Source organism: Pteropus alecto, unplaced genomic scaffold (assembly GCF_000325575.1).
Source record: "Pteropus alecto unplaced genomic scaffold, ASM32557v1 scaffold78, whole genome shotgun sequence".
Classification (NCBI taxonomy): domain Eukaryota; kingdom Metazoa; phylum Chordata; class Mammalia; order Chiroptera; family Pteropodidae; genus Pteropus; species Pteropus alecto.
The window spans coordinates 1,131,083-1,143,308 of record NW_006443124.1 but is presented as its reverse complement, the minus strand read 5'-3'; the positions used below and the strand labels follow the sequence as shown (position 1 = coordinate 1,143,308).

The following is a 12,226-nucleotide window of genomic DNA, read 5'->3' as shown; positions in this document are numbered from 1 at the left end:
AAGATGAAAAAGTTCTGGAGACCTGTCACACAACAATGTGCATATACTTAACATTATTGAACAGTATACTTAAAAATGATTAATATCAATTTTATGCTGTTTCTTACTACGATAAAAAGAAACAAATTGAACTATATACAACTAGCTTCATAAATAGATGTGTGCATATGTAAATAAAGGATTAAAAGGAAATGTACCAAAATATTAATAGCAGTGACCACTAGATGATGATTCTAGATGATTTTCACTGTTTTCTGCTGACCTGTGTTTTGTAAATCTTCTGAAATGATCATATATTACTTGTTTGTTTTTTAAAGAAAGCAAGAACACATGCTAGGTTATTTACCTATTTCTCCAATATAATGATATAACCTGGAGTCCCTAACCTCTCTGGCCTTCAGCCTCACCCTGGCTTGAAACAGATCATTATGAATTTAAAAGAGAGGCTTCATTGATTAACTGCATTTATTGGGTGCTTACCAGGCCTGTACATTAAAGGTGAGCAGTGGGAAGCTATGAAAGAAATAAAAGGCATGCTCCCCACTCTCTAGGAGAGTGGGATGAAAACATAACAGCGGCGTAGTTGGAGTGAAGAAACCATCTCATTCATTCATCTCAGGAGGTTCTGAAGTGAATGGTGTGCCCAGAACATTGTCCAGCTTTTAAGGTCCTCTATGTCCCCTCTACTTCATTGGTGTCGAAGCGATGAAAAGAGGAAGGGAGGGATGGAGGATGGGTCCAGCGAGGCTGGTCTTCTGTTGCTAGTAAATTCTCGTTCACAATGCTTTTTCGCTTGCTGAGGCCCCTACCAGGTACACCCACCCAATTCTCTCTACCTGTTCAAATTTCACTCATTTTTCAAGGCTTGGCTAGAAACCCACTTTCTCCATAAAATTTCAGCAAATAGTTGAACACTCAGTTGTCTCTTACTTCTCTGAACACCCAATGGGCATATTGCTTGTACTTCATGGGCTAGACTAACATAGAACGGGTATTCCATAAAAAAATTAGCTTAACAAGTGAATGAATGAAAAAATATTTGGGAGGTTGCCAGACTGACCAGGAAAACTTTTAGAAAATAAGCCACTCAGTGACCCCCGTCCTAAATATATATTCAGTCATTCAACAAAATTTTCACTGAGTACCTACTATGTCAGGTCTAAGCTCGGTTCTAAAGATACTTTAAGACAGGTATGGGTCCTTACTTTCAGAGTGTAAAGTCAGACGTTAATCAAGTAATTATAAGTGTGATGAATGATGCAAAGAATAAGGTAGAGGGAACTTTGCAGGGAGGGACGGTATGACGTGCAACTTATCCGGGTCAGCAAATGCCTCTTAAACCAAGATCTGACAGCTAATTAGGAGTTATATAGGTAAGAGCATGGAGGGAAGAGTTTTAGGGAATAGAGGTAACATGTACAAAAGTCCTGCAGGATGAGGAAGTGTGATATATCCAATGGACCAAAAGAATAGTAGAGCTGGAGCTTAGAGAGTAAGAGATTGACCAAGAAATGAAGCTAGAGAAATAAATAGGAGATGGATCACAGAGAGCTTCATAAACCATCCTATGTTGATGAGGATGAGGTAGGCTATGCTGTGGTAATAAACAGTCCAAAATCTCAGTGGCTTAACAAAGAAAAAGTTATTTCTCATCCACATTATATGTTCAACATAGAAGGATGGGAAGCTCTGCTCACATAAGTCACAGACTAAGCTCTGCTCACATAAGAAACCCAGACTAATAGGCTGAGTCATCTTGTAGTGGCACCATTTGGAATACATAGACTTCCTAGTTTTCATAGCAGGGGAAGGGCGGGGAAGGGTGAGGAAAAGTGAGTTGTATATCAGCAAATACCTCAGCTCAGAAGTGACACTTGCCATTCTCCCACTCATAGCCCACTGGCCTAAACCAGTCACATAGCCCTACCTGTCTTCAAGTCAGCCAAGAAGTATAGGGTATTTCATAGAATATTCGGTGAGTATTGTTGTCCTTGCCATATCGTAGAAGTTTGAACTTGATCCAGAAGTCAGTAGAAGCCATTGAAAGTTTTTAAGTGAGGCAGTGATTCCATCGGATTTGGATTTCTTAAAGACTGCCCTGGCTGCTGTGGGAAGAATTTGAAGAGGAGGGAGAAAGGGGCAGAAAGAGCAGTTAGGAGCTATTGCATGGCTCAGTTAGAAAATGGCTATGGCTTAGGCCAGTAGATTGGAAACAAGTGGCCGGATTCAAGAACCTTTCAGGAAGTAGATCCACCGGACACAGAGATTGACAGAAGTGGGGAGTAGGGGAGAGGAAGTGATGCCCCCTTTCTGGTTTGTGTGCCTAGGTTAGTGGTGTAGCCATTTGCTAGATCGAGCAACATTTGGTGAAGAGGAACAGTTATGCTGATTGGGAAACAGTAGCTAAGTCTCCAAGGACAGAGATCAGCTACTACGAATATCCAGTTGGACACATAGGAGGAGGTGCTTAAATTTTTGCAGATTAGAGCTTGCATGGTCCCCTGCATTATTTCAGGAAGCTTCTCATATCTATCTCTGGGGGAGGGAAAAGGCACCACTGATTTTATTACCCATTTCTGATGCCCTTTTTTCCCAAAACTTCTATATTTAATAATTATTCATTTGGATACTCTCCCCACCACTTCACCTCTAAAATTGGTGATTACAAGAACCCTCAAGATTATCATCAAACTAGCCATTGCTCCATTTGTTCTCCTAATTGCTAGGAGGGGAAAAAGATAATCAAGTGGCTGCTCTAATCTGGGAAACCTGGTTTTCAAAAATTACTTCAGCTTTCTAAAGAAGTACTTAAATTTTGACTTCAGTCATTTCATTAAGACTAGCACTTGCTGAGAACTCTTTAAGTTTTGAATTGCCAATGCCATGCAAAGCAATTGGAAGGAAGGAAAGCTTTCTTATGAGAGTGATGTGGGGTTTTTTGGCATAAAGAGGATTTTTCTTGTTAATGTATCACTTATAGAATTGCACCTGGATAAAAAGGTGGTAAAGCAATCACTGAGCTTACACACCCATTCTTGTCAGGACTTCTCCACCTGGCTTATATGAATCTTGCCCAGCCCAATGAACCTCGAGGATATTGTTTCAAATGAGTGGATGCGAATTTAAGAGATGTGCAGTCCTTCCCCGACTGAGCTATTAATCATGTCGGCAGAGGACAGGAAGGACCAAGAGTCACACAGGGCCCTCTGTCAGGGTTGCTGATAGAAATGCTGATGGTGTGACTCACCTGGGGACAGGACAATCAGGTGGAAGGAGAAGAAAATTAACTTTGTTATAGCTGTGAATGACCATAAAGAACTTGACTCATTCACTCGAAGAGTGTACATTGTCCTCTGGCTGGGTGAACAAAGGAGGGATAGGTACTTTGGAAATGTAAGACATTGTGCCGTCAGAGCCTGCCTAAACAATTTCAATAACTTCCTAATTGGTCCCACTCCTTCTAGTCTGGCATTTCTAAATAATAGCCATAATGAGCTTCCTATATATTTATTTTTATTTATATACAGGAAAATTTACTCTTTGTGGTGTCCAGTTCCACATGTTTTGATAAATGCATTCAGTGTAACCATACCATCATCACAATGTAGAATAGTTCCAACATTCTCTCCCCAAAAAATACAGGGGAACGCTGCCCTGTGTAGTCAGCCCCTTCCCTAACTCCCAACCCTTGGCCACCACTGATCTGTTTAAAGCTCCTGTAGTCTTCCTTTTCCAGAGTGTCATAGAAATGGAATCACGCAGAAAGTAGCCTTCTGAGTCTGGGTTCTGTCACTGAGCATTGTGCAGCTAAGATTCACCCACGTCGTTACACGTGTCAGTACTTCAGTACTAGCTCATCCCCTTTTCGTTGTTGAGTCGTAGTCCACTGTATGGATGTGCCAGGTTTTATTCACTCACCAGAAAGACATTGCAATTATTTCCAGTTATTGGTAATTATGGAGAAAACAGTTAGAAACATTTGCATATCATTTTTTGAGTGAGCGTAAGTGTTTATGTCTCTTGGGTGATTATCTAGGAGTGGGATTGCCGAGTCAGAGGCTAAGTATATGTTTAACTTTATAAAGAACTGCGAAACTGTAGCATAAGCTTTTAAAAGCATAAATCAGATCATGTCACTCCTCTGCCTAAATCCTGCCAAAGGCTTCCTATTACACTTAAAATAAACCTTAAGCCTTTTTAAAGAAGCCCTTTGTGACCCGGCCCCTGCCTATCTCCTATTTACCACCCACTCCTCACTCCCTCCGTTCTAGTCATTCCCATGTTTCTTTCTTGTCTTAATCTCAAACGGGCTGAGCTTTCCCCCACTTTAAGACCATTCCACTAGCTTACAACCCCTCTGCCTGCACATTCCTACCCCCACCTTCCCATGGCTGGTTCCTTCTTGTCATCTGTGTCTCAGCTTAAACATCACCGCTTCAGCAGGTCTTCCTTGACCGCACCTCCCCCAAACCCCCATTCAATCTAAAGTAGCGGCCTCCACCAGTCACTCTCCAGCACAGCAGAGCACTTATTACTATCAGATATTTTCTCATTTGGTTGTTTCATGCTGACTTTGCCATTTATAAGTCACCCCTTCTGGGCCTCAGCTTTCTTATCTTTCAAGTGGACATAATAATGCCCCCTCCTCTCCTTGATGATTTTTTTCCCCACAATATTATAAACTTCTTTAGGCTTTAAATTTTTCTATCTTAGCTATTTTAATCATCTGCACATTGTCATTGAAAAGTTCTTAAGTGGGCACATCTCCTTTTACCGCTATAGTTGAATCTCTGGATTAGAATAAGACCTGGTTTTAGAGGGCAACTGGTGACAATCACAATGATGGAAATTTAAGTAAAATTCCTGGAAAGTTTCATTCACACAAACCCCTTTTTTTGTCAACATATTTCAGGTTTCTAAAGGAAATGAGCTCACAGGGCTTCTTGAGGGGCAGGGTATTCAAAACATAATGCAGCCAGTGGTTGTGCTAGAAATAGTTGGTTCTAGATTGCAAGAGCTTGTTGTTATATTTTCAGGAATTTTGCTAACCAGTTGTTAAACTATCAGTAGACATTTACACCACAGAAACTGGTAGACTCTACAAATCAGAGTTTTGTTCGTTTGATTGTTTTGCCGGTTTACAGGCACACCACTAAGAGGTGTATAGAACAAGGAAGTAGTGAAAGATGGTCTGAGCATTAAGATTCAGGATCATGGATGGGTTTACATTCTGGCTCAAACACTTATCAAATATATGAACTTGAGCAACTTCATCCACGCATTGTTCTACAAACACTCATTCAGCATCCACTCTATAGCAGAGAAGCTAGCGGTCCAGTGAGAGAAAAGTCAATGATTACACAATGGGGTGAAAATTGCCATGATGGGAAAACACAGGGGCTGCAGGCTGGAGGGACACCAAGAAGGACAAGCAGCCAACTCAGTGGGGGTTGGAGGGGTGGCCAGTAAAGGAGGAGTGCTCTCCCCATCAGGGAAGAGTATATGGCTTACTTATAACCTCTTTAGACCTTAGGAAGAGTAAACAAGTAGTACCCACTGTGTAAGAGAGTTATAAGAGTCTATTGATATAGCAAAGTAATTGGAGCATATTGATAAAAGATGGAAGCTGACCAAAAAAAAGATGGCTGAGGTGGTGGCATCTTAACTGCCTTCAGACTAGGTACGACTTAGATGCTCATATTAGATCAGGAAGACTTAACTTCTCGTCGGATCTTTTATCTTTTCAGCCAAACCTCACCGCAAGACACCTCCTAGAGAAAAACAAAGGCCGTCAGTCATCCCGCACAAAAAGCATGTCCCTGGTGTCCTCATCCTCCAGAGGCAAAGCAGCCAACACGCCAACCCTCCGAAGGGGTCCCGGGTCCAGGAGGAAGGGGCCTGGGCAGTTCTCCATCACGACAGCCTTGAACACTCTCAACAGGATGGTCCATTCTCCCCCAGGGCGCCACATGGTGGAGATCAGCACTCCAGTGCTTATCAGCTCCAGCAACCCATCTGTGATCACCCAGCACATGGAGAAAGCAGATGCTCCTCCCAGCTCTCTGGGGCAGGTAGGGACAAGCCCCGGGATAAGGGCGAGTGATCCACACCATGTCACAAGCAATACTGGAGTATACACCTGGCTAAGCGTCTATAATGCATGGTAACTAATGCCATAAGTGTTCCGTCAGAGCTGTATATACATAATCTCATTTCATCCTTGAAACAGCCTGTGAGTTAGGTGTTATTGTTATCCCCACTTTACAGATGAGAAAACTGAGGCTTAGAGGAGTTTAACAACTTGCCGAATTTTCACAGATACTTTGCTTCCCCATGCTAAGAGCCTCGGCATGGTTCCTGTCCCTCAGAGAACTTCCCTGCAAGGAGATAATAGCACCCGTTTTCCAGAGAGGGTTCTGGCATCACAATTTGAGATTCACTGCTCCAGCCTCTGGCAATGTATTAGACGTCAGATGGAAAGGAAGGAAAAGAAAGAAAAAGAAACAATAAGTTATTGAGTGTTTTCAGGACTGGCTACATAATTTGCAGGACCCGGTGAAAACAAAAATGCAGGTCCCTTGCTCGGAAATGATTAAGAGTTTCAGGATGGCAGCGGCAGAACATTTAGCCAAGTAAAGGGCTCTTCTAAGCACAGAGCCTGTGTGACTACACAAGTCACACATCCATGAAGGGTGTTTTCACCTGGAACATCTAATAAGATACTGTATATAAATGCTTAGCGCAATGCCTGGCACATACTAAGCCCCCAGTAAGCGTTGGCTCTTCATATTTCTGTTATTAAGCTTGGTCACTGAGTTGCCAGCTGAAGGGAAATAAACCAAGGAGTGCTTGTGGCACTTCAGAAGCAGAAGTACTTCTAAGAGCATGTGGCTATTTCAGTTGAAGGGCACTTTAAAACATGAAGGACTAGAGGTGTGAGGCAAAGCAATTAAGAACTGCATGTCGGGTATTCTGCCGAAAACACTCTTCGGAAAAGTGGAGGTGACGACTTGAAGGACAAACCTCAACTTGCACTGATGTGTTTTTTTTTTTCCCTGAGCTGTAAATCTTGTTTTTAAACATGAATCTCTACCTTGGGATTAAATGGCTTAATTGGACTCTAATCCCTTTTTAACAAGACAAGGAGGAGGAGGAAGTCAAGGGCTCCTCAAAGGCCTGCGAGCTGGTCTAAGAGGAAAACAGTCACCTCCTGTAACACTTTGTATCTTATACCACTGTCTGGGTCTCTAAGGGGCTGGCTGGTCCTGTCATTCTGCCCACCATCTGTACTACACACACACACACACACACACACACACACACACACACACTTCCCCTCCATATACACTCTCTTCGCATTAAAAAAACATAAAACTCCCTTTCTATACACACATTCCAAATACTTTTTTGCAAGTACATACATACTTCTAGTGACTCATAATTAAGCCAAAGGGTAACAGAAATTTTCTGAAACTATTCTTTACATACAGACAGAGATATATAAAGTACAGCCCACACTCAGTAGATACAGGCTAGCTCCCTCAGCCGTAAGATGGCTTCCCCAAAGATTTAGCCAAGTCGCTTTCATTGTGCCTTTTTAATTCTCCCTGGTCATTTACCTCAGTTACAGAGAGGCTAGACAGGAATGGATTCAAAACAAGTAGTATTCCTTTCTAGTTTTCACAAACAGTGAGAATTCCAAATGTGTCATTTGCATACCCTATAACCAGGGAACTGCAAATTCATAGCTTTTTCTCGATTTAGATGGCTGTGGACTTTAAGTATTTCTACAAGTTTGCCCAGGTGTTGTCAAAAACACACCCTTAAAATATTCCACGTACAAGCCCTATCTACAGATGAAAAATTGAATAAATGATAAGTTCTCCTGCTTCATTTTTCTCTGACATCCTTGAGAGCTGTGGTTGGGTTCAGCTTATCAAGTTCCCCTTACCTCATCCCAGTACCCCACACAGGGCCTAGTCCCTAATAGGTGCTCAGTAAATCAAGGAATCAAGACTTTTGAGTTAAACATCTAGGCAGATGGTGATGATGTAGACTTAGACTGAGGGAGTAATAGTTTCCTAAAGATCATGGCTCAGTGTAACTCTTTCAACCAATAAGCATTTGTTCAGTTCTTAAAATGTTCTGGTAACCACAGTGAATATTGGTGATTCTACTACCAAAATAAGAACAGCAATAATAAACTCAAATGTTTACTGAAACTAATAAGATAGGTAGGTAGAAGATAGATAGATAGATAGATAGATAGATAGATAGATAGATAGATAGATAGATAGATAGATATAATTGATAGATGATAGATAGATAGATAGATGATAGATAGATAATTGATAGATGATAGATAGATAGATAGATAGATAGATAGATAGATAGATAGATAGATAGATAGATAGATAATCTTTTGAGAGCAAAGCCCTTTTTTTTGTTGTTGCCAGTCTCCTGAGTCCTGACCTCCATCCTGTAATACGGTAAGAGCCTTTGTAGGGGAAGTATTATCACCACTTTACAGTGAGATAATTAAGTCCCCCAGAGAAAAACGATTTGTCCAAAGTTCATGTAATTAGTAAAAAGTGAGATTCTGGATTCACCCTAGAATTTTCTGATTCTAGAGCATAAGCACTGTCCCTACACTATGCCGTAACAGAGACCTCGCCAGGCAGCATTGCTGTCAGTGTGCTTCATCTCGGACGTCTGTAGCCTCCCTTTTCTTGGGATCTTCACCGGACTCCCTTTAGACTCGGAGGCCTTCCAGCGGTCTCTTCGCCACCCACCCCTCAGTAAAGACTTTGTCCTAGGTCTTTTGCACCTCAAGAAGATTTTCATTTGCTATTACTTAGTTCCTTTATAAACTACCAACTGTGTCCAAGCATTGCTGCATTGGCATCCAAGGCACCAAGAATAAGCTCTTGCTCTTGGGGAACTTACAGTCTGGCAGGGCTACAGAAAGGAAACTCTAGTGGAGCTAGGGCTTCCCCAAGTGGAATGAGAACCCTGTTGGCACCCATGCTGACTTGGGTGGTGTAGAGACTTGGAAGTTAATGACACAAAACCATAAAATGAGAAAGTTACTTCCTTTCCAATACTCCCCAAGCCCCTTAATGATATCCAGAAGGTCTCAGTTTGGTTCTAGTCTATCTTTAACACCTCTCTCCCCATTGCTGATCTCCCTCTCTCAGGAAGGGAGAGCAAGGCATCAGGCTCAGAGCTTTGGGCAAGCTGTTGCTCATCTCTGAGTTGAATAACACTGTATGCTTCTTATTATTTCTTTGAATATTTTAATGTTAGTCCTTTCTGTGACTGTGGAGTAAAAAATCCAGGAAAAATTTTTAGGGAAGAGTCTCTTTCAAGCATGCCCTCCTCCCCACCCCCCAACTAGAAGGAAGGGGCTCGAAGAAGTAGGGAGTCAGTTTTCTGAAAACACCTCTGAAGTCATCCCAGAGAAATAGCCCCTTCCTCGTGCTTGGGTTGTCCTTCGAGTCTTAAACACCGAAGGGTAGCGATTGCCACTTTCTCATAAAGAGAAGCCTAAGCGAGGACTTTCGTTTTCCTGTTGTCGTTGTGTCTTTTCACCTGTGGGAAACCACCTGACACATCTGGGGAGAGAGTCAGGAAACAACCTCAAAGGCGAACTTTGGACTTAAAAACAACTGTACTTGAAAATAATTCAGAATTAGGCCTGAAGACACTGGGTAGGTTCCGTGGGAAACTGGTGGAGGAGGTGAAGTAGGAGCACGGAACCAGTGCAGGAGGCCTTTGGGGGAGTCCTGGAGGTCATCTCTAGGTCTGCCTTAGAAGGCATGAAAAGGGATGCCGTAGAACGAGAAAGATTATCAGTTGCATGGGGTACGAGTTAAAAAGAAGTCCTTCATCAATGCCTCTTAAGGGGAAATCCCAATATCCAGGCCCACCCTGGCAATCCTCAAATTGACTTGTTCCGGGTGTGGAGCCTTCTCGCTGCTGTCTCACGCTCACAGAACAATGAGGCATTTGGTTTTGTCTAACACTGGGCTTCCTAAGAGGCCCTGCTCCCTCAATATACCCCCCAGGGAACTCAGCCTCTTTCTCCCCTCCCTGCCCCACTGCCAATGCCCCAACCCTGCTCCTTCAGGTTGCCCCTCCCCCTGTATCAGAGATCCAGGCTAGTGGACCTGCTATACGACTTGGAAAGCCTGTCTCCATTCCAGAGTTCTTCCTTTTCCTCATCGCCTGCATCCAGTGAGTCAGCAAGCTCATTCTGCCACCCGAATAGTTCTTACTTCGGTCCATTCCATCCCACTGCCTCGGTTTTGCTCTTCCTCTCTTGCCTAGACTGTTGCTTCGGCCTCCTCCCTGGTCTCCCGCAACCTTGCTCAGTGACTGCACCTCGCCATCCCTCCCCCTCACCCCCATCCATTCTTCCAATTATGGCCTTCATTAGGATCTCTCGAAAATTTGTTCCATTGCTTCCCTTCTCCAAACCACCGATGGTTCCCTAAAGCCCTCAGCAGCAGTTATCCTGATGTTGATTGAGTGGCCCCTAAAAGCCAGAAACCATAATAAATGATTTACAAACATTATGACTATACTCACAGCCATTCGGAGCAGGCATTGGTGTGCGCATTTTACCAAAGAGGAAAACTTTGGGACAGAAAGATTAGGTAACTTGCCCAAAGTCTCAAAGCTAGAAACAGACCCAGGATTTGAGGAGAGACCTGTGCTTTCTGCCCTAAAAAAAGTTTAAGCATTCTAGACCCTCCGTGATCTGGCTACAGTCCGCCTTCCGGCACCCTCACTCCCCCCCTCCCCACACACACATTCACAAACACAAAAGTTGCAGTGATCTACTCAGCATTTCTAAGCACAGTGTATACTAGGCCACCTTTTTGCTTTTTGTCCTTGTACCCAGCGTACTGCCTGCATTACTATGGGCAATGGACAAATGTTTGTGGAATAAATAAAAGCTGTTCCTCTAGGAATTTATTTTTGATGCATTCGCCTGTCACGATCATATCCATACCGCAAAGCCCTGTATGCATGCGTACCATTTCTCCAAGGAGGCTCTTGCCTCTCCTCCCTGCAGAATTACTTTCTCTCCTGTGTTCACAGCATATAGTTTACACTCTTGTTCTTTGTATTATAAATACTGTGCATATATCTTACCACCTTGCTCACTAGATTGAAAACTTCTTAAGGGCAGGATGGTATTTTATTCATTTAAGTTGCTGTTGACTTTCCAAAACCCCAATAAAAGTTTCCAATAATGTATTTTACCTCAAGAATCAAAAACAAAGACAGCCACCTCCAACTTAAATAATTACCAATCCCTCTTCCCTCTTCTGATTATCCAGAAAACAGAAGAAATGAGACAGAGAGAAGGCAGGTCACAGAAGTCAGTGTAAGGAATGCGATTCCCTTCCCCCTCCTCAGCCCTCCCTCCATTAAAAGATGGAAGCTGACCAACAAATCCCAGCGAGATAATGACAAATCCCAGCGTCCTTCCTGTGCTCCTGGGGAGATGAGCCATCATGCACCTTGGGGAATTCTGAGGTCTATAAAGCTGGCTCTCCTTTCGATTCTATATTTGAAATATTCTGAATAAAGCGATTTCTTTATTCACTTTATTCATGTTCAAAGAGTTTTAACCATAAGTCTAGGTCCTCTCCCAGGTGTCCCTTTGTTTCTATCTTTCACAGGAGTCTCCCAACCCAACTTTATAGTGCTCAGGATCTCCATGAGAGATGGTTTCTATCTACCAAGTATTGAGATTTCTTTTTTCCTTTGGACACACTCTCAGTCCAATTTATGGTTAAAAATCTCAGCTAATCCTCCTTCTAAGGAAGTTTACAGAAATAAATTTATCCTATACTTATATTCTTATGTTGATAGCTCCCAATAAAAATTTCTTTCATCTTTATAATTTTCACTCAACAAATCCCTCCTCATAAATGATATCGTCAGAGCACTCTTGAACTGACTGGAGTGGTTTCAAGGAGCTGTGGGTAGAAAACTGGGGCGGTTCTATTAAATGGACACCTGTCCCCTCAAAATGTCCCGTTCCTTGTCATCATTGTCTGCCTCAAAGTGCCTTCTATAGGGCCTAATAGGTGCTTGAAATATGTTTGTTAAATTTTCAAGAGTGCACCCCTTGGATGGAGACAGTCCCTTAAACTGTTCTTATAAATTATCAGTCAATGCCTCTGCAGGAGATCGCTGGCAGGACATCTTT

At 42.6% G+C, this 12,226-nt stretch overlaps 1 protein-coding gene across 2 annotated transcripts in view; it reads left to right on the top strand.

The window, feature by feature from the left end:
- The window catches only part of SH3RF2 (SH3 domain containing ring finger 2), a 109,130-nt gene that overhangs the window by 46,604 nt on the left and 50,300 nt on the right, over nt 1-12,226 (top strand). For both annotated transcript variants that reach the window (XM_006922968.3, XM_015598207.2), the window contains exon 5: nt 5,748-6,071. In XM_006922968.3, the coding sequence (XP_006923030.1) occupies nt 5,748-6,071 (324 nt within the window). The remainder of the gene's footprint in view (nt 1-5,747; nt 6,072-12,226) is intronic.